The sequence below is a fragment of the Salvelinus alpinus genome, chromosome 27 (genome assembly GCF_045679555.1).
Source record: "Salvelinus alpinus chromosome 27, SLU_Salpinus.1, whole genome shotgun sequence".
NCBI lineage: Eukaryota > Metazoa > Chordata > Actinopteri > Salmoniformes > Salmonidae > Salvelinus > Salvelinus alpinus.
Window position 1 is genome coordinate 47,551,769 of NC_092112.1, and position 22,568 is coordinate 47,574,336.

General features: G+C 43.6%; 1 protein-coding gene across 3 annotated transcripts; it reads left to right on the forward strand.

Moving 5' to 3' along the window:
- The first annotated feature begins 15,925 nt into the window (after positions 1-15,925).
- Positions 15,926-22,109, forward strand: LOC139556666 (putative nuclease HARBI1). Of its 3 annotated transcripts, XM_071370896.1 has the most exons (13): positions 15,927-16,410; positions 17,021-17,155; positions 18,009-19,125; positions 19,213-19,389; positions 19,480-19,541; positions 19,624-19,710; positions 19,798-19,839; positions 19,908-20,081; positions 20,161-20,196; positions 20,295-20,849; positions 20,919-21,034; positions 21,131-21,242; positions 21,337-22,109. In XM_071370896.1, the coding sequence occupies exons 10-13, from the start codon at positions 20,378-20,380 to the stop codon at positions 21,705-21,707; spliced, it is 1,071 nt and encodes a 356-aa protein (XP_071226997.1). In that variant the 5' UTR covers positions 15,927-16,410; positions 17,021-17,155; positions 18,009-19,125; positions 19,213-19,389; positions 19,480-19,541; positions 19,624-19,710; positions 19,798-19,839; positions 19,908-20,081; positions 20,161-20,196; positions 20,295-20,377; the 3' UTR covers positions 21,708-22,109. The 3 variants fall into 3 exon arrangements, with proteins under 3 accessions (XP_071226998.1, XP_071226997.1, XP_071226999.1); XM_071370897.1 differs by having other exon boundaries at positions 15,926-16,410; positions 20,161-20,849; XM_071370898.1 differs by lacking the exons at positions 20,919-21,034; positions 21,131-21,242; positions 21,337-22,109 and having other exon boundaries at positions 15,948-16,410; positions 20,295-20,568.
- The last annotated feature ends 459 nt before the right edge of the window (positions 22,110-22,568 follow it).

Below are 22,568 nucleotides of genomic sequence, written 5' to 3' on the forward strand. Positions count from 1 at the left end.
AGAATGGTCACGCTCTACAGCGTGACTCTCCAGCCAAGCAACCGGAGCCCTGTACACAAAGGAGTACAGGGCTCCGGAACGGCCCCAATTTCCCCACAGGATGAAGCCAACCCTCTCCGCCCGCTTGACGCGGAATACCTTGACAAACTCGTCAAGATTTTCCCCACCTTTGACCCCGTTCCAGGTCAGCCAAACGATATTGAGACATTCCTAGCTGACATAGAGGACGTGTTGGGTGGCTACCCGAACGCTACGGGTTCTGACAGGGTTTACCTGTTGAAGCGAACGTCGAATAGACACGTGACGAGGTTCATTTGTCTACAACAGCAACACATGCTAAATGACTACGCTAAACTTGCCACAACTTGAAATTAGAATTCAGTGGTTTTGCGACTGGCAAACACGATAGCTCACTGGCTAACACAGTTAAACAAGCTCGGAACGAGCGTACATTTATTATAATGTTATAAATGTCACAAACAAAACAAGAAATACCAAAAACGAACGTGAAGCTGACTAGGGCTATACAGGCCACTGACACAGACAACTACCCACAACTAAGGTGGCAAAACAGGCTGCCTAAGTATGATTCCCAATCAGAGACAACGATAGACAGCTGTCCCTGATTGAGAACCATACCAGGCCAAAACCTAGAAACAGAAAACCTAGAAATAAAGAAACTAGAATGCCCACCCTAGTCACACCCTGACCTAACGAAAATAGAGAATAAAAGCCTCTCCATGGCCAGGGCGTGACAGTACCCCCCCCCCCCCCCCCAAAAAGGTGCGGACTCCGGCCGCAAAACCTGACTCTATCGGGGAGGGTCCGGGTGGGCATCTACTTCGGTGGCGGCTCCGGTGCGGGACGCAGACCCCGCTCCACCTCTGGCTCCCCCCACTTTGGTGGCGCCTCTGGACTGGGGACCCTCGCTGCAGGCCCCGGACTGGGGACCCTCGCTGCAGGCCCCGGTCTGGGGACCCTCGTTGCAGGCCCCGGACTGGAGGCCGTCGCTGGAGGCTCCGGACTGGAGGCCGTTGCTGGAGGCTCCGGACTGGAGGCCGTCGCTAGAGGCTCCGGACTGGAGACCGCCGTTGGAGGCTCCGGACTGGAGACCGTCGCTGCAGGCTCCAAACCGCAGATCACTACTGGAGGCTTCGTGCCATGGATCCTCATTGCAGGCTCCGGGCCATTGACCATCACTGGAGGCTTCGTGCCATGGATCATCACTGGAGGCTTCGTGCCATGGATCATCACTGGAGGCTTCGTGCCATGGATCATCACTGGAGTGAGGAGACGTATGGACAGCCTGGTGCGTGGAGCTGCCACAGGGCTTTCCAGGCTGGGGAGACATACAGGAGGCCTGGTTCTGAGAGCAGGCACAGGACTCACCTGGCTGGGGAGACATACAGGAGGCCTGGTTCTGGGAGCAGGCACCGGATACACTGGGCCGTGGAGGCGCACTGGAGGTCTCGAGCGTAGAGCCTGCACAACCCGTCCTGGCTGGTTACCTTCGCCCGGCAAAGGCGGGGCGCTGGCACAGGATGCACTGGGCTGTGCAGACGCACCGGAGACACAGTGCCCAGAGCCGGCGCAGGATATCCTGGGCCGTAGAGACGCACTGGCGGCCAGATGCGCTGAGCCGGCACCATCCGTCCTGGCTGGATGCCCACTCTAGCCCGGCCGATGCGGGGAGCTGGAATGTAGCGCACCGGGCTGTGAATGCGCACCTGAAACACCGTGCGCTCCACCGCATAACACGGTGCCTGACCAGTACCACGCTCCCTACGGTAACCACGGGGAGTTGGTTCAGGTCTCCAACCTGACTCAGCCAATCTCCTTGTGTTCCCCCCCCAAAAAAATGTTTGAAGTGGCCTCCCGGTCTTTCGTGCCAGCCGTGACCCTGTGTAATCCTGGGCCCTTTTACTCGCTTCCTCCGCCTTCCTCGCTGCTTCCACCTGCTCCCACGGCAGGCGATCCTTTCCAACCAGGATCTCCTCCCACGTCCAGGATCCTTTCCCATTCAGGATGTCCTCCCATGTCCAGTCCTCCTTACCACGCTGCTTGGTCCGATTGTGGTGGGTAGTTCTATCACGATCGTTGTCAGGGTGGAAATGACCGGACCAAGGTGCAGCGTGGTGGGCGGACATTTCTTTTAATGTTGAAAATGTCGCCAACAAAACAAGAAATACCAAAAACAAACGTGAAGCTGACTAGGGCTATACAGGCCACTAACACAGACAACTACCCACAACTAAGGTGGCAAAACAGGCTGCCTAAGTATGATTCCCAATCAGAGACAACGATAGCCAGCTGTCCTGATTGAGAACCATACCCGGCCAAAACCTAGAAACAGAAAACCTAGAAATAAAGAAACTAGAATGCCCACCCTAGTCACACCCTGGCCTAACCAAAATAGAGAAGAAAAGCCTCTCTATGGCCAGGGCGTGACACACAAGCTTACTATCATAGGCTTCGTTCAGCTTACTTTGGCCTACTCACTGAAACAGGAATGGAAGAGCTGTTACCATTCAAACAAATGTTTCTGTCGAACATGTATCCCACCTTCATTACCTACTTGGTCGATGCAGCCCACGTTGGCTTGCCTATTCTACAACTCAGAGAGCTTGCAAGCACAGCTTTTGAGGCATTAAAAACTCGCAACGCTAAGAGCCCTGACCACTCGGTTTTGAAGTTTGACCAGGAGCACTCACTCCAGTTAGAGGGTGCATTATCAGGTATTGGAGCGTTGAGAGATGATGCACAACAACGGTTTCTACCCCGAAACCACGAATCCAATAACCACCGTGGTCTAAATAACTCTAAAGTACGTCGCCATCAAAACGACTACCGGTACAATTGACCTGTTCGCTGCGTTCCTGCACCCAACATACACAAAGTGTCTGAGCACACGGGTAATAAAGGGTTGAAGGACGGTCAAAACGTAGACCAATGTTCTCCAGAAGTTACACTACGTGAAGAACTAGAGCAAGAAACATTTGAGAAAAGGGTAAAAGATAAGTCACAAGGACTAGACGGGGAATTACCGGACACCAGGTCTGCAGGAATTAACACCCATAGTAAGGACGTTAAAATTCAAATTTCTCCCGCTCTCATTCAAGACCCTATCCAGGGCCCGCTTGATTAAGAAACAAGCCCACGGGCTTTGTCTATAGACTCTGATACAAAGGTTAAGAAGAAAAGGTTAAACGCTTCGTTAAAGCCAAGCCACTCAAAATCTGAGTGGGGAATATGTCCACTAATCACGAATCTAAACGCCCATACCTGGAAACGGTCCTGGAGGACTGCTTAACTTGTCATGCGCTAATTGATTCGGGTGAGACAAGATCACTCATCTCTCAAACATTGTTCGATGATCTCAAAAGGGCTTTGAAGCCAGCTAAATGTTGGTTAAAAGTGGAACAATGCAACACTACACTTCGAGGGGTCACTCAGGGTACCTCGCCTCTCACATTGAGAGTCATGCTGAAACTACACTTCCAGGACGTATCGCTCGTTCACCCTGTGTATGTTACCAGCCTGAAACTGTACCCCTGCTACTTGGAGCAGACTTGATGGATCAGTTACTCCCATTGATGGTTTGGAAAACCAACCAGGTATGGTCACAGGCCACAGTGCCTTCTCCACTGACCATACTGTCGTCCCCTAACGCTAGCTGCAACGCAGTCATTCATGAGGGGTATCTGTCAAAAGCACCCCTTGGGAAAAAGACATTTAGAAACCTCTTGGTGCAGAATCCGATCCAAGGAGATATTACGATATCTCGACACATTCCATCAGCCAATCTGATTGACCATTCTTTCCATGATTTCGAGCCAGCTGTCTCTGTGAAGGATCAACTTCCCTCCTCCTTGCAGTCGTGCAATACGGTAGCTGAGATGAACTTCTCTTGCCCTTCGGACACTTCCGCAAGCACTGCGGTCGTCTCAGCAAGTAAAACATCGATGCGCAGAGTATACTCTGCTTCCAATGATACACCTTCCGCTTTGTGGGGGACTGTCACCCCTTACAATGACACTAATGGCGTCAGTCCAGCAACTGACCCGATGACTCCCACTGGTGAAACACTTTGCGATATCACAGACCGATATCCTCGTCTCAGTTCGCAGGTACTGAAGAGGTTACCACACGCGGACACGGTGGTGACTGACAGGCCTCAGTCACCACCGTGACTGAAGCACAAACACCAGGAGATTTGGTTGAAAGGTTACCGCCATTCTCATAATAACGCAGCCACTGACAACTCGTACATAGGGTCAGAACTTTCCGTTTGCGCCTCGGATACCAACACCACCAGCTGGTGGGGGGGTCCCGAGACACAAAGGGGGGGAATAGTAGCCCAGACCCATGATGAGCCTCATCGAGGCCGGTGGGGGGGGGGGGTCGAGACTACGGACAACATTGTACGAGGCCGCCAGAGCATAAATCAAATCTATTTGTAAACTCCCCTATGAGAACAGTGAGGAGCAGACAGGCCTCTAGAAGGGGATTATCTTAGAACACATCTAAGATAGTACTGAGGTGTACCACACTGGTCGTAAAGGAAGTCCAGTGAACTTGTCCACCTCCAAAACCAATGGCAACAATAATCATTCCTTGCCATGTGCAGTAGCCACTACAAGACAACTAGTAAAATGCTCTAATCATGTATTCCTGTAGGATAACATTTCAGAATAAATCGGTAGGACAACTGGTCCCCTTGACTACCAGTACCAATACCACAGTCATTCCAGCAACACTCAGTAAAAGGATTAGTAACCTCACAAGTAAAAATGCTATTGATAATAGCGACATAGGAGTCCCTCAGAGTGCAACACGGGGAAGGGAATCTCCATTGCACTCTTCCAATGGTTAACACATGCCACTAATAAATAGAACCCACTGTTCAGGAGAAAAGTTATTAGAAGTCATGAACCATGATCACACCGCATACGACTGGTTCCGTGCTTAGAGAGTACTTCCGTACTTCCGTAGCTCCTCCGTGGATAACATAGCTATGAAGTAGACTTCTTCATACCTACCACCACTACAATAGTGGAAGACAGTGACTGGTAGTAAAACCACTACAGACTCCCTCGACACCAATTCTGACTGACCTCCAGGCATAGACCTGAAAATTACCTGACTACGTCAGACTCATTCTGAACAAGTTGTAATGTGCAATGATACTTGGTTTTCTTCCCTTGACAAGCAGGCTTGTGTAAGCATAAACGCACATGCACAACGGAGCAAAATACCAGCCTTAGTAAAGTTGACCGTTTATTTTGAGGCCTTTGACTCTACAGCTACAGTACTCACCAGTTTTTTCCCCAGAAGTCCATAGGTAATCCCTGTAGACTGCCCAAAACTAGTGCCTTACAGCTGTAGACTTATCATGTAGTTATCAACTTAGGATAGTACCCTAAGCAACACCCCGCAAATTAGGAAAGCCCTAGATATGACATTAGACAATGCATTGATAGGGTCATTTTGCCAAGACCATGGACGTATATAGAATACAGTCCAATTAGATGATTAAGGTGGCATAACTATATTTTGTTTTGTTTATGCTTTCATTTCAGTTTGTTTCATTTTCTTCGGCACGTAGAAAGTGTTAGAGCCATAAACAACTTCCCCATACAACCATCAGTTAGTGCCACAATGCCGCTCATTTGAGAGGAAATGTAATGATATATTTCATGAGTGTGTGTGTGTGTGTGTGTGTTGTTAACATCTGCCTAAGTTACTGCCCAGATCTTCCAGTCTGGACGACCAGATGACGGGTCCGGAACGGCGATCACCAACTGGACATCTGCTGCCCAGCCTTGGGGCGGACTTCTTCATTTGCAGACACCCTAACCGGGTCGACCACCAGAGGGGGGACTGCAACAGCGATCACGAACTGGACATCTGCTGCCCAGCCTTGGAGCGGACTTCTTCATTCGCAGAAACCCTACCCGGGTCGACCACCAGAGGGGGACCACAACGATGGTCCACAACCAGGACAACCCACGGTCATTTTTATGTTGGTCTGCAACGTGCAGGTTAATCGCACGATTGAACCCAACAAGGGGGGACTGTCATGACGTTGGCTTGATGGGGGAGGTTTATGACCCCCATAAATACCTTTCCCCTTTTTCCTCTCTCTACTCTACCGATGTGACTATTGAAAATCCCTTTGTTAATATTGAGAGTCTGGTGACATCAAAAGATGGGAAACGGAACCATATTTCGGTAATCCAACCAGTTGAAAATATGCGTTGGTACTTAATGAATATGATCTCAGATCAGTTGTTGTCTGAGACATTATTACTAATGACAGAATGACATAAACTGTATCTTGGAAAGTCGACACACACTAGTTATCAGATTCACATGGAATTGTTGTGCAATTTAAATGTTTAAATATGAAACAATTTGTGAAAAGATTAAATGTAATTTTAGCTTCTTAATGAGAGAATGGTTTGTCAGAAGAACACCACTCTGCTCACTCAGAGGCCCCGCCCATGTGAACAGACACTGGGTGTAAACTATGAAATACGGCCCTCTCTCCCAATCCTATATTAGCCCCTTGACAAAAATGTAACTTTCTGTTCCGAGGACGTTAGGGTGGCGGTTCTACGTTAAAAGGGCTCAGATAACCTAACGAAATCAGCATCGAATTTCAACGTGAAGATGACGGTCAACACGCCGAAAGGATGAATTTTGACTATACCAGACAGAATATAGCATGAGCTTAAAAGTATGGCAAATTGGTATGAACTTTGAACTCTTATTCACAAAAGAAGTGATACCTCCTAGCCGTCACGTTAGCGCAACAACTGTAGACGTGGGCTAGGAGAGGACAGACCGATCGAAGCGCAGCTCAGAGTAAATATTTATTGCATTTTCCTTTTCAAAATGGGCGGTAATTTAGAATGGAACCCCTCGCCAACAGCCAATGAAATTGTAGGGCGCCAAATTCAATCAACAGAAATCTCATAATTCAATTTTCTTAAACATACAAGTATTAGACACCATTTTAAAGATACAATTCTCGTTAATCCAACCACAGTGTCCGATTTCAAAAAAGCTTTTCGGCGAAAGCAAAACTTATCATTATGTTAGGTCAGACACTAGTCACAGAAAGCATACAGCGATTTTCCAACCAAAGAGAGGAGTCACAAAAAGCTGAAATATTGATAAAATTAATCACTAACCTTTGATATTCTTCAACAGATGACACTCCCGGGACAACATGTTACACAATACATGTATGATTTGTTCGATCAAGTTCATATTTATATCCAAAAACCTCAGTTTACATTTGGCTTTGCCTCCAAAACATCCCTTGAATTTGCACAGAGCCACATCAAATCACAGAAATACTCATAATAAACATTGATAAAAGATGCAAGTGTTATTCACAGATTTAAAGATATACTTCTACCTCTTTCAGCTAGGGGGCAGAATTTTTATATTTTGAAAAATAACGTTCCCAAGGTAAACGGACTATTTCTCAGGTGCAGATGCTAGAATATGCATATAATTGACAGATTAGGATAGAAAACACTCTAAAGTTTCCAAAACTGTCAAAATATCATCTGTGAGTATAACAGAACTGATTTTGCAGGCGAAAACCTGAGGAAATCCAACCTGGAAGTGCCTTTTATTTGGAAAAATCGCTGTTCTGTTGCCTGCCCCTCCTCCATTTAAAGGGGTATCAACCAGATTCCTTTTCCAATGGCTTCCTCAGGCTGTGACCAGGCTTTAGACATAGTTTCAAGCTTTTATTTAGAAGAATTTGCGAGATTTTTCAAAACGCGTCAGGTGTCCTTTGATTAGTTCCTGCGCGCGACAGATGTAGCTCAACATTTTCTTTCTCTATAGCATTGAATAGGTTACCGTCCGGTTGAAATATTATCGATTATGTATGTTAAAAACAACCTGAGGATTGATTATAAAAAAACCTTTGACATGTTTCTATGAACATTACGGATACTTTTTGGAATTTTCGTCTGCCCTTCAGGACCGGAACGAGCCTGTGGTTTTCTGAACATAACGCGCAAACCAAATGGCGGTTTTTGGTTATATAACTAATCTTTATCGAACAAAAATAACATTTATTGTGTAACTGGGAGTCTCGTGAGTACAAACATCTGAAGATTATCAAAGGTAAGCGATTCATTTTATTACTTTTCTGACTTTCGTGACCAAGCTAATTTAAGGCTAGCTGTTCTTAGTGTTTTGTCTAGTGATTGATAAACTCACAAACGCTTGGATTGCTTTCGCTGTAAAGCATATTTTCAAAATCTGACACGATAGGTGGATTAACAACAAGCTAAGCTGTGTTTTGGTATATTTCACTTGTGATTTCATGATTATAAATATTTGTTGTATTATTCTTTTTAATTTGACGCTCTGCAGTTTAGCGGTTGTTGTTGATAAATGATCCCGGTAACGGGATCCGTAGCGTCAAGAAGTTAATGCAACCGCTGTGTCAGATTTCAAAAAAACTTTATGGAAATAGCAAACCATGCAATAATCTGAGTACGGCGCTCAGAGACTAACAAAAAAACTTTTTTTTTTTTGTATCAAGAAGATATCCGCCATGTTGGAGTCAACATAAGTATGAAATAGCATTATAAATATTCACTTACCTTTGATGATCTTTGTCAGAATGCACTCCCAGGAATCCCAGTTCCACAATAAATGTTTGATTTGTTCCATAAAATCCATAATTTATGTCCAAATTACTCCTTTTGGTTTGCGCGTTCCTTACACAATCTAAACTCACGACGCGCAAGCAGGTCCAGGCAAAGGTTCAGACGAAAAGTCATATTACAGTCCGTAGAAACATGTCAAACAAAGTATAGAATCAATCTTTAGGATGTTTTTAACATAAATCTTCAATAATGTTCCAACCGGAGAAATACTTTGTCTTCAGAAAAGCAATGGAACAGAGCTCGTTCTCACGTGAACGAGCGTCACGAGCTCAAAGCATTCTGCCAGACCTCTGACTCATTCCCCTCTCAATCGGCCCCACTTCACAGTAGAAGCATCAAACAAGGTTCTATAGACTGTTGACATCTAGTGGAAGCATTGGGAAGTGCAACATGACCCATATCCCACTGTATCTTCAATAGGGAATGAGTTGAAAAATGACCAACCTCAGATTTCCCACTTCCTGGTTGGATTTTTTCTCAGGTTTTTGCCTGCCATATGAGTTTTGTTATACTCACAGACATCATTCAAACAGTTTTAGAAACGTCAGAGTGTTTTCTATCCAAATCTACTAATAATATGCATATATTAGCAACTGGGACTGAGTAGCAGGCAGTTTACTCCTTGCACGTTTTTCATCCAAACGTGAAAATGCTGCCCCCTATCCATAACAAATCATTATGTATGCATAGTCACTTTAATAACTCTACCTACATGTACGTATTACCTCAATTACCTCAATACCAGTACCTGCTGTATATAGCCCCGCTATTGTTAATTACTGCTGCTCTTTAATTATTTGTTATTCTTATCTCTTACTTTTTTTTTGTATTTTCTTAAAACTGCATTGTTGGTTAAGGGCCTGTAAGTAAGCATTTCACTGTAAGGTAAAATTTGATTTGATTTGAAAACAACCTAACCAGCTCTCCTAGAACAGGTAAGATGGTCAGTGAGGTGCTGGAAGTAGCTCTCATTTGTGTCTGGAAGGAGCTAGAAAGTTAGCCAACTTTAGCCAGTTAGTTTGGGTGCTTGACCTCCATTGTGAGGTCAGAATGCTCTTGTGCGCTCTGAACGCTTTGAGAGCGAAACACTGAATTTATGAACAGACAATCTGACAACACTCTGAATTTACGAAGCCCAGAGCGCACAGAGCCAACTCTGGCACTCCAGAGTGAATTTACGAACACACCCTTTGTCTCTTCTCGTTTTAATCAACTGAAATTAAAAATAACTTGTTGAGTTATAGTTTTTTCTGCGTCTATTTAGCCATTATAGAGGTCAAATCATGACATCAGTTGTCACGTTCTGACCATAGTTCTTTTGTATTTTCTTTGTTTTAGTATGGTCAGGGCATGAGTTGGGGTGGGCAGTCTATGTGTGTTTTTCTATGTTGGGGTTTTGTGTTCGGCCTGGTATGATTCTCAATCAGAGGCAGCTGTCAATCGTTGTCCCTGATTGAGAATCATACTTAGGTAGCCTGGGTTTCACTTTTGGTTTGTGGGTGTTTGTTTCCGTGTCAGTGTTTGTCGCCACACGGTACTGTTTCGGTTTGATTCATCGTTTATTGTTTTGTTCCTGTGTTCAGTTTTTGGATTTCATTAAAGACATGAACACTTACCACGCTGCGCTTTGGTCCGATCCTTCTACCACCACAGACGATCGTTACATCAGTGATCTTCAGGTCGGAAAATCGGAGCTCCAGGAAGAGGGCAGAGTTCCCGAATTGGAATTCCGAGTTGGATGACTGTTCAAATACATTTTTCCCAGTCGGAGCTCATTCACATTTTGAGCTCCCAGTTTTGAATTCATTGAAGTCATAAAATCCAGAAATGGTGCCAATTGTTTTTCATCATTCATTTTCCATCTGGGATTTTAGAACTACTTCATATCAGATCTGTTTCGTGTAGGTTACCCTGGGTTGTTGTTTTGATGTTTTGAACTGCCCAAATAAAGACGTCACACCAAGGTAAGCCTAAACCAAACACACAATTCATTTGATTTTTTTGTCTTGAGATGTTGCTTCAATATAGCCACATAATTTTACTTCCTCCTGATGCCATCTATTTTGTGAAGTGCACCAATCCCTCCTGCAGCAAAGCACCCCCACAACATGATGCTGGCACCCCCATGCTTCACGGTTGGGATAGTGTTCTTCGGCTTGCAAGCCTCCCCCTTTTTCCTCCAAACATAACGATGGTCATTATGGCCAAATAGTTATATTTTTGTTTCATCAGACCAGAGGACATTACTCCAAAAGGTATGGTATTTGTCCCCATGTGCAGTTGCAAACCGTAGTCTGGCTTTTTTATGGCGGTTTTGGAGCAGTGGCTTCTTCCTTGCTGAGCGGCCTCTCAGGTTATGTGGATATAGGACTTGTTTTACTGTGGATATAGATACTTTTGTACCTGTTTCCTCCAGCATCTTCACAAGGTCCTTTGCTGTTGTTCTGGGATTGATTTGCACTTTTCGCACCAAAGTACATTCATCTCTAGGAGACAGAACGCGTCTCCTTCCTGAGCGGTATGACGGCTACGTGGTTCCATGGTGTTTATACTTGTGTACTATTGTTTGTACAGATGAACGTGGTACCTTCAGGCGTTTGGAAATTGCTCCCAAGGATGAACCAGACTTGTGGAGGTCTACAGTTTGTTTTCTGAGGTCTTGGCTGATTTCTTTTGATTTTCCCATGATGTCAAGCACTGAGTTTGAAGGTAGGCCTTGAAATACATCCACAGGTACACCTCCAATTGACTCAAATTATGTCAATTAGCCTATCCGAAGCTTCTAAAGCCATGACATAATTTTCTGGAATTTTCCAAGCCGTTTAAAGGCAGTCAATCTAAACGCCCATACCTGGAAACGGTCCTGGAGGACTGCTTAACTTGTCATGCGCTAATTGATTCGGGTGAGACAAGATCACTCATCTCTCAAACATTGTTCGATGATCTCAAAAGGGCTTTGAAGCCAGCTAAATGTTGGTTAAAAGTGGAACAATGCAACACTACACTTCGAGGGGTCACTCAGGGTACCTCGCCTCTCACATTGAGAGTCATGCTGAAACTACACTTCCAGGACGTATCGCTCGTTCACCCTGTGTATGTTACCAGCCTGAAACTGTACCCCTGCTACTTGGAGCAGACTTGATGGATCAGTTACTCCCATTGATGGTTTGGAAAACCAACCAGGTATGGTCACAGGCCACAGTGCCTTCTCCACTGACCATACTGTCGTCCCCTAACGCTAGCTGCAACGCAGTCATTCATGAGGGGTATCTGTCAAAAGCACCCCTTGGGAAAAAGACATTTAGAAACCTCTTGGTGCAGAATCCGATCCAAGGAGATATTACGATATCTCGACACATTCCATCAGCCAATCTGATTGACCATTCTTTCCATGATTTCGAGCCAGCTGTCTCTGTGAAGGATCAACTTCCCTCCTCCTTGCAGTCGTGCAATACGGTAGCTGAGATGAACTTCTCTTGCCCTTCGGACACTTCCGCAAGCACTGCGGTCGTCTCAGCAAGTAAAACATCGATGCGCAGAGTATACTCTGCTTCCAATGATACACCTTCCGCTTTGTGGGGGACTGTCACCCCTTACAATGACACTAATGGCGTCAGTCCAGCAACTGACCCGATGACTCCCACTGGTGAAACACTTTGCGATATCACAGACCGATATCCTCGTCTCAGTTCGCAGGTACTGAAGAGGTTACCACACGCGGACACGGTGGTGACTGACAGGCCTCAGTCACCACCGTGACTGAAGCACAAACACCAGGAGATTTGGTTGAAAGGTTACCGCCATTCTCATAATAACGCAGCCACTGACAACTCGTACATAGGGTCAGAACTTTCCGTTTGCGCCTCGGATACCAACACCACCAGCTGGTGGGGGGGTCCCGAGACACAAAGGGGGGGAATAGTAGCCCAGACCCATGATGAGCCTCATCGAGGCCGGTGGGGGGGGGGGGTCGAGACTACGGACAACTACGGACAACAAATTCAATCAACAGAAATCTCATAATTCAATTTTCTTAAACATACAAGTATTAGACACCATTTTAAAGATACAATTCTCGTTAATCCAACCACAGTGTCCGATTTCAAAAAAGCTTTTCGGCGAAAGCAAAACTTATCATTATGTTAGGTCAGACACTAGTCACAGAAAGCATACAGCGATTTTCCAACCAAAGAGAGGAGTCACAAAAAGCTGAAATATTGATAAAATTAATCACTAACCTTTGATATTCTTCAACAGATGACACTCCCGGGACAACATGTTACACAATACATGTATGATTTGTTCGATCAAGTTCATATTTATATCCAAAAACCTCAGTTTACATTTGGCTTTGCCTCCAAAACATCCCTTGAATTTGCACAGAGCCACATCAAATCACAGAAATACTCATAATAAACATTGATAAAAGATGCAAGTGTTATTCACAGATTTAAAGATATACTTCTACCTCTTTCAGCTAGGGGGCAGAATTTTTATATTTTGAAAAATAACGTTCCCAAGGTAAACGGACTATTTCTCAGGTGCAGATGCTAGAATATGCATATAATTGACAGATTAGGATAGAAAACACTCTAAAGTTTCCAAAACTGTCAAAATATCATCTGTGAGTATAACAGAACTGATTTTGCAGGCGAAAACCTGAGGAAATCCAACCTGGAAGTGCCTTTTATTTGGAAAAATCGCTGTTCTGTTGCCTGCCCCTCCTCCATTTAAAGGGGTATCAACCAGATTCCTTTTCCAATGGCTTCCTCAGGCTGTGACCAGGCTTTAGACATAGTTTCAAGCTTTTATTTAGAAGAATTTGCGAGATTTTTCAAAACGCGTCAGGTGTCCTTTGATTAGTTCCTGCGCGCGACAGATGTAGCTCAACATTTTCTTTCTCTATAGCATTGAATAGGTTACCGTCCGGTTGAAATATTATCGATTATGTATGTTAAAAACAACCTGAGGATTGATTATAAAAAAACCTTTGACATGTTTCTATGAACATTACGGATACTTTTTGGAATTTTCGTCTGCCCTTCAGGACCGGAACGAGCCTGTGGTTTTCTGAACATAACGCGCAAACCAAATGGCGGTTTTTGGTTATATAACTAATCTTTATCGAACAAAAATAACATTTATTGTGTAACTGGGAGTCTCGTGAGTACAAACATCTGAAGATTATCAAAGGTAAGCGATTCATTTTATTACTTTTCTGACTTTCGTGACCAAGCTAATTTAAGGCTAGCTGTTCTTAGTGTTTTGTCTAGTGATTGATAAACTCACAAACGCTTGGATTGCTTTCGCTGTAAAGCATATTTTCAAAATCTGACACGATAGGTGGATTAACAACAAGCTAAGCTGTGTTTTGGTATATTTCACTTGTGATTTCATGATTATAAATATTTGTTGTATTATTCTTTTTAATTTGACGCTCTGCAGTTTAGCGGTTGTTGTTGATAAATGATCCCGGTAACGGGATCCGTAGCGTCAAGAAGTTAATGCAACCGCTGTGTCAGATTTCAAAAAAACTTTATGGAAATAGCAAACCATGCAATAATCTGAGTACGGCGCTCAGAGACTAACAAAAAAACTTTTTTTTTTTTGTATCAAGAAGATATCCGCCATGTTGGAGTCAACATAAGTATGAAATAGCATTATAAATATTCACTTACCTTTGATGATCTTTGTCAGAATGCACTCCCAGGAATCCCAGTTCCACAATAAATGTTTGATTTGTTCCATAAAATCCATAATTTATGTCCAAATTACTCCTTTTGGTTTGCGCGTTCCTTACACAATCTAAACTCACGACGCGCAAGCAGGTCCAGGCAAAGGTTCAGACGAAAAGTCATATTACAGTCCGTAGAAACATGTCAAACAAAGTATAGAATCAATCTTTAGGATGTTTTTAACATAAATCTTCAATAATGTTCCAACCGGAGAAATACTTTGTCTTCAGAAAAGCAATGGAACAGAGCTCGTTCTCACGTGAACGAGCGTCACGAGCTCAAAGCATTCTGCCAGACCTCTGACTCATTCCCCTCTCAATCGGCCCCACTTCACAGTAGAAGCATCAAACAAGGTTCTATAGACTGTTGACATCTAGTGGAAGCATTGGGAAGTGCAACATGACCCATATCCCACTGTATCTTCAATAGGGAATGAGTTGAAAAATGACCAACCTCAGATTTCCCACTTCCTGGTTGGATTTTTTCTCAGGTTTTTGCCTGCCATATGAGTTTTGTTATACTCACAGACATCATTCAAACAGTTTTAGAAACGTCAGAGTGTTTTCTATCCAAATCTACTAATAATATGCATATATTAGCAACTGGGACTGAGTAGCAGGCAGTTTACTCCTTGCACGTTTTTCATCCAAACGTGAAAATGCTGCCCCCTATCCATAACAAATCATTATGTATGCATAGTCACTTTAATAACTCTACCTACATGTACGTATTACCTCAATTACCTCAATACCAGTACCTGCTGTATATAGCCCCGCTATTGTTAATTACTGCTGCTCTTTAATTATTTGTTATTCTTATCTCTTACTTTTTTTTTGTATTTTCTTAAAACTGCATTGTTGGTTAAGGGCCTGTAAGTAAGCATTTCACTGTAAGGTAAAATTTGATTTGATTTGAAAACAACCTAACCAGCTCTCCTAGAACAGGTAAGATGGTCAGTGAGGTGCTGGAAGTAGCTCTCATTTGTGTCTGGAAGGAGCTAGAAAGTTAGCCAACTTTAGCCAGTTAGTTTGGGTGCTTGACCTCCATTGTGAGGTCAGAATGCTCTTGTGCGCTCTGAACGCTTTGAGAGCGAAACACTGAATTTATGAACAGACAATCTGACAACACTCTGAATTTACGAAGCCCAGAGCGCACAGAGCCAACTCTGGCACTCCAGAGTGAATTTACGAACACACCCTTTGTCTCTTCTCGTTTTAATCAACTGAAATTAAAAATAACTTGTTGAGTTATAGTTTTTTCTGCGTCTATTTAGCCATTATAGAGGTCAAATCATGACATCAGTTGTCACGTTCTGACCATAGTTCTTTTGTATTTTCTTTGTTTTAGTATGGTCAGGGCATGAGTTGGGGTGGGCAGTCTATGTGTGTTTTTCTATGTTGGGGTTTTGTGTTCGGCCTGGTATGATTCTCAATCAGAGGCAGCTGTCAATCGTTGTCCCTGATTGAGAATCATACTTAGGTAGCCTGGGTTTCACTTTTGGTTTGTGGGTGTTTGTTTCCGTGTCAGTGTTTGTCGCCACACGGTACTGTTTCGGTTTGATTCATCGTTTATTGTTTTGTTCCTGTGTTCAGTTTTTGGATTTCATTAAAGACATGAACACTTACCACGCTGCGCTTTGGTCCGATCCTTCTACCACCACAGACGATCGTTACATCAGTGATCTTCAGGTCGGAAAATCGGAGCTCCAGGAAGAGGGCAGAGTTCCCGAATTGGAATTCCGAGTTGGATGACTGTTCAAATACATTTTTCCCAGTCGGAGCTCATTCACATTTTGAGCTCCCAGTTTTGAATTCATTGAAGTCATAAAATCCAGAAATGGTGCCAATTGTTTTTCATCATTCATTTTCCATCTGGGATTTTAGAACTACTTCATATCAGATCTGTTTCGTGTAGGTTACCCTGGGTTGTTGTTTTGATGTTTTGAACTGCCCAAATAAAGACGTCACACCAAGGTAAGCCTAAACCAAACACACAATTCATTTGATTTTTTTGTCTTGAGATGTTGCTTCAATATAGCCACATAATTTTACTTCCTCCTGATGCCATCTATTTTGTGAAGTGCACCAATCCCTCCTGCAGCAAAGCACCCCCACAACATGATGCTGGCACCCCCATGCTTCACGGTTGGGATAGTGTTCTTCGGCTTGCAAGCCTCCCCCTTTTTCCTCCAAACATAACGATGGTCATTATGGCCAAATAGTTATATTTTTGTTTCATCAGACCAGAGGACATTACTCCAAAAGGTATGGTATTTGTCCCCATGTGCAGTTGCAAACCGTAGTCTGGCTTTTTTATGGCGGTTTTGGAGCAGTGGCTTCTTCCTTGCTGAGCGGCCTCTCAGGTTATGTGGATATAGGACTTGTTTTACTGTGGATATAGATACTTTTGTACCTGTTTCCTCCAGCATCTTCACAAGGTCCTTTGCTGTTGTTCTGGGATTGATTTGCACTTTTCGCACCAAAGTACATTCATCTCTAGGAGACAGAACGCGTCTCCTTCCTGAGCGGTATGACGGCTACGTGGTTCCATGGTGTTTATACTTGTGTACTATTGTTTGTACAGATGAACGTGGTACCTTCAGGCGTTTGGAAATTGCTCCCAAGGATGAACCAGACTTGTGGAGGTCTACAGTTTGTTTTCTGAGGTCTTGGCTGATTTCTTTTGATTTTCCCATGATGTCAAGCACTGAGTTTGAAGGTAGGCCTTGAAATACATCCACAGGTACACCTCCAATTGACTCAAATTATGTCAATTAGCCTATCCGAAGCTTCTAAAGCCATGACATAATTTTCTGGAATTTTCCAAGCCGTTTAAAGGCAGTCAATTTAGCGTATGTAAACTTCTGACCCACTGGAATTGTGATACAGTGAATTATAAGTGAAATGATCTGTCTGTAAACAATTGTTGGAAAAATGACTTGTGTCATGCACAAAGTAGATGTCCTAACCGACTTGCCAAAACTATAGATGGTTAACAAGAAATGTGTGGAGTGGTTGAAAAACGAGTTTTAATGACTCCAACCTAAGTGTATGTAAACTTCCGACTTCAACTGTACCTTCTGTGTCCGTCTTCTGAATGCTGCAGCATGCTGCATGCTGTAGCTTTGTGTCATAAAAATGTATGTCTTGTGCAATGATTGTATATGAAGGTCTTGAGGTTACACCATACTCTTACCCACACTTCCACCTAGTGTTAATGTACTGTAAACAATAGGTCATAAGATAAGACATGATGAGCAAATGGTCTGCTAAATATACTGTTGTCCATTTGAGATCTTAAAAATAAATATCCAACATCTTGTAATAGCTTATAAATGTGAGTTCCATGTAATATGGACATACTAACCCTATCCTTCATGTGGAAAGAAATAAGCGTGTATGCATTGCATTATGACTGAGCAAAATTGGATGTGAGATATCCTCCAGCTGTTCAAAGGCTATTTGTTGCTTGAGAAAATGCATGAATCTATTCTAGAACCAACTTCTGCCCTCCACTGATGATGGTTGCTGACAGAGGCATGGTGAAGATTTGATGATCTTCAACTTTACAGATGCGATGGGTGATTCTGGCAGCTGCTTTAAGTGGAGTTCACACTGCGGAAGGATATTTATTTCAGGATCATGAGAGAGAGAAGAGGATGTGTTGGCCCAGAAAACGCTACAAAGGTGTTGTATCTTCTTGTCCAAGAAATACTAAAGAAAACAATTGTTCTTTAAAACTTAAGTCCTTCTTTATTGAAGTTAATCAGAGCCGTACAAGTATTGTGCAATGAGCTGAGATCTTCCGCTCTTCTGCGCGGGCTGTGCTTCCCCTAAGTGGTCACGTGACCTCTGATACAATATGCCACATCCCCCATGCCTTTTCCCTCACAAGATAAAATAATAACAAAAAGTGTCTGTAAATCCTGTATGTAACTCCTCCAGGGGCCTGTTGCACAAAAGTAGAATTAAGACATCCGGGATAAATGACTCAGCTGAGCTCAATGAAGCCAAAACATGTGCGTCCAGGCTTAATTGGTTGCACAAAGACCAAGCCAGGATGAGCAGACACGGATTCATTAAGCCAGGTGAAACCAATCCTGGATAGGTGCGCGCTCACGGCTCACTCAAATAGACCCCGCCACAGATCACAGATTAACTGATTTACCATGGCAACTAGAGCCGCGTACTTTTCCCCGTCGGAAGCACAAATCCTCATGGAGGCATACGAGGAGGTAAAAGATATAATTAAGAAGAAAGGCAACACCGCCACAGTGATAAAGCAAAGAGAAAAAGCGTGGCAAAGTATTGCAGACCGCCTGAATGCGTAAGTAGTGCACAATTACACACTCACCGCTCCGCTGAAACATCACAATTACAATTCAAATATTTAATTCACATCTCCAAAAATGCAGTTGTACTGTAATTATGAAACGGTTAAATTTTTAATTGAAATGCACTGCAGATATGAGTGAAATTGTGTAAAGTAACTCCATCACACTGTATAAAGCTATGATACATTTTTTGATATTTTTACTGAAAACAAGACAAAAATACCAAGTAATTTTTTGCAGTGTGACTCCATTAAATGTGTGTGTGTGTGTGTGTGTGTGTGTAGATTAAACATGAACGGGCCAAAACGGACATGGCAGCAGGTCAAAATCAAATACAAGAACATTCTGCAGAATGGTATGGTCCCTGACTAATATTTAACAAAGCACAAGCATATATTGTACCCAGAAGGTGCCTGCTCACACATTGTCTGTACTGTTTTAGCAGTGAAAAAGAATACCCACAGACAAGGCACGGGTGGTGGGTCACCAAAGGCTGACCTTACCCCAGCAGAGGACATGGCCTTGGAGCTAAATAAAGGCAGGCCCGTCTTAGAGGGGATCCCTGGGGGGAAAGAGACGAGCATAGGTTCCTCCCAAGATGCCACCCGCTTCATTCAAGGTATGTCCTTCCATCTCTACATGGGATACAACCACATTCATATTGAATCAATTTGGACTGTCTGACTTTGGTTTACCTATTGCCTTGCAGTGTCTGGCAGCACTGTGTTCCTGTTAGAGCCACCAGCACAAGCACCAGACGATGCTGATCCAGTGAGTACTCCATCAAAGGCATACTGTAGGCCTGGCATGTCTTGTCTACTAGCTTCAATATGAATCCGATTAAATGTGATAGGGTGAAGGCCCCAGTGCAGCAGCAACAGCACGTGATGGAGACGATGATGAGGAGGAGACCATCTCTCTGGATTCCAGAAGGCATGAGGTATCATGTTAAGACTGTGAAAGTACTATTTACTCTACAATGGTGAGGAGTCCTCATCAAAATAAAAAAATCTAATTTCTTTTACAGGACCCAGATGCTATACAGTGGGAAAACCAGCCTGGCAACATAGTGCGTATTAATAAAAGGACACCACATCCTGCCAAATTCCAGCTGCGCTAATTGTATTGTGTTCACAGAGCTCACAAGCTATCAGAAAGTTGTATGGCAACCACCTCCGGCGCCAAATAGAACTGGCAGACATAGACATTCAGTACAAGAAGAAAAAGATGGAAAATCTTGCACTGGAGTCCGAAATAAAAAAGAGGACAATTAGGAAACTGGACCTTGAAATAAAAAAACTTGAGAGGGAGGTGAGATATGCCTTCAATGTACACTGTATGCTAACTGTAACACAAATGTATTAATCATTATTTTTCTTTCCTCCCCCAGCTCCAAGAAGATGACACAGCTCAAAATAAAAATTAGGTATATTCTCGTAAAGTCAAGTGAGCCATGACATATGAGCTCTTATTGTGAGCACACAGGACGGTGGCATCTTTCTAAGGTTTTTTTTATTTTCCCAGCAATCAGTACAACCAAGTCATCGTTATAAGGCATCGCCCTCTTTTGCCCACCCCCCCAGCACCAGGTGTGGCCACTAGCCTATATGAAGGCCCAAAATTGTGTGTTCCTTTCTGCTCTGACAATGGCATGCCCATTCGTGCGAGATGTGGTGGATGAAGAAGCACTTGTGCTGAGGAGAGCCTTCAGGCGAGAAAGGGTCTTCAGGGACCGGTTGGACCCACTGGCCTTCCCTGATGACCATCTATATGAAAGATACAGGTTTTCTGCAGATGGCATCAGGTATCTATGCAGACTACTGGGTCCCAGGATTAAGCACCGCACTGCACGGAGCCATGCACTGAGTGTGGAGCAAATGGTTTGTGTGGCCTTGCGCTTTTTTGCTAGTGGAGCCTTCCTGTACTCAGTGGGGGATGCAGAACAGCTGAACAAGGCCACAATTTGCCGCACAATAAGGAGTGTGTGTCTGGCTATCAAAGCATTAGCAGATGTCTTCATCTCCTTCCCTGGCCACAGAAGACTCTGTGACATCAAAGAGGAGTTCTATAGGATTGCAGGTAAGAGGATCTACAAATTACAGGACAACTGTTAACACATAGTAGGATACTCATTACTTTGTGTGACAGGTTTCCCCAATGTCATTGGTGCAGTGGACTGCACACACATAAGGATAAAAGCCCCCTCAGGTGCCCATGAGGCCGATTTTGTGAATAGGAAATCCTTTCACAGCATTAATGTTCAGGTGAACATAACTTTTTGATATTGTCCATTGACGAACACTCTGCATTGCCAGTGATGTGCATTGATTGGTGTAATATTCCTCATCTTATGATTTCAGATGGTCTGCAATGCTGACTGTGTGATCAGCAATGTTGTGGCAAAATGGCCTGGCTCAGTCCATGACTCCAGAATCTTTCGGGCCTCTGAAATCTATCAGTGCCTATCACAAGGTAAGCCACACAACCCCTATTTATAACCATCATGGCTGTGTCAAGAATATCACTGTGTTTATGAGGTAGTAATGATGAGATTTTGTGTTGACAGGTGAATTCTCTGGTGTGTTGCTGGGAGACAGGGGGTATGGCTGCCAGCCTTTTCTCCTGACACCTTTCACAGACCCCCAGGAAGCACAGCAGGCCTACAACCATGCCCATGCCAGGACCAGGGCCAGAGTTGAAATGACCTTTGGCCTCCTGAAGGCACGCTTTCACTGCCTTCACAAATTAAGGGTCAGCCCTGTTAGGGCATGTGATATTACTGTGGCTTGTGCTGTCCTCCACAATGTGGCCTGCCTGAGGAAGGAGAGGGCCCCCAGAGTGCCACCAGCCATGGACTGGGACAATCCGGCAATCTTCCCTGATGACGACAGTGGTCGGCTGCTGAGGGACCAATATGTGTTGAATTATTTTAGTTAGTATGTGTGCTTTCAATTTTGGTTAAATATGTCCTGCGGTGGCAGAGGAATTTGGGTTTTTTTGGGTTCGTTTTTTGACGAATTTGGCCTCTTATGATGTTTGTGCGGTATACTGTATGTAATACAAGGCTGCAGGGAGGCTACTGCATCCATTCATTTGTCTGTTCAGTTGATGTGTATGGATTTGTCCTGCATTTATTTTAGTGTGCAGACATGCAGGGTGTGTTATATACAGACCTTTGAATGTGTATGTATCATTTTGTATAATATGCTTGGATTCTGTGCTTTCCATCTTGTAGAGTCACTGTGACTTCAGTTTCGAAAGGAGCTGATGGTTTACCTGCTTTGTTTTGTCCTTATTCAATAAAGGAACATAATGTTACACATTGTGTTTTTATATTCATATGGAATGTGTATTTGTTTATATGACAGAGTACTAGGGCCACACTGACGAAAAAGGATAAAGTCATAAATTTATGAGGCTGGTTCTTTCTGCAGAAAAGCTACATATTGTTTTTACAGTTTTGATACTTATGACAATGTGATACTTAATATTCTGGCACATCAGCATGTCTTTGTTTATGAAACCATACTGAAGTACAATTTCACGAAATGCCCCACATCTGTCATTTTAACAACTGTCCTCCTTTAAAACAACTGGTTACAATATTATGACTTGTGTTTTTTTCCCCTCTGTGGCCCTAATATTCTATCATTTTATATATAGCCTTATAGTCTATGGGAAACTGTAAATTATCTAATGATAGCAACATCATCTAAAAATCATTTTTTATCCAAAATCATTGAAATTAATGATCACAAACGTTTAAATAACAGTGGGTCTAGTTATATGTGATAACAA

What these genes read in the sequence shown, in the direction of transcription:
- LOC139556666 (XM_071370897.1), top strand. Translation starts at nt 20,378, where the DNA reads ATGAAGGCCCAAAATTGTGTGTTCCTTTCTGCTCTGACAATGGCATGC. An exon ending in TTCACAGCATTAATGTTCAG is followed by an intron (nt 21,035 to 21,130) that starts GTGAACATAACT and finishes TTATGATTTCAG; the next exon opens with ATGGTCTGCAATGCTGACTG. An exon ending in CTATCAGTGCCTATCACAAG is followed by an intron (nt 21,243 to 21,336) that starts GTAAGCCACACA and finishes TTGTGTTGACAG; the next exon opens with GTGAATTCTCTGGTGTGTTG.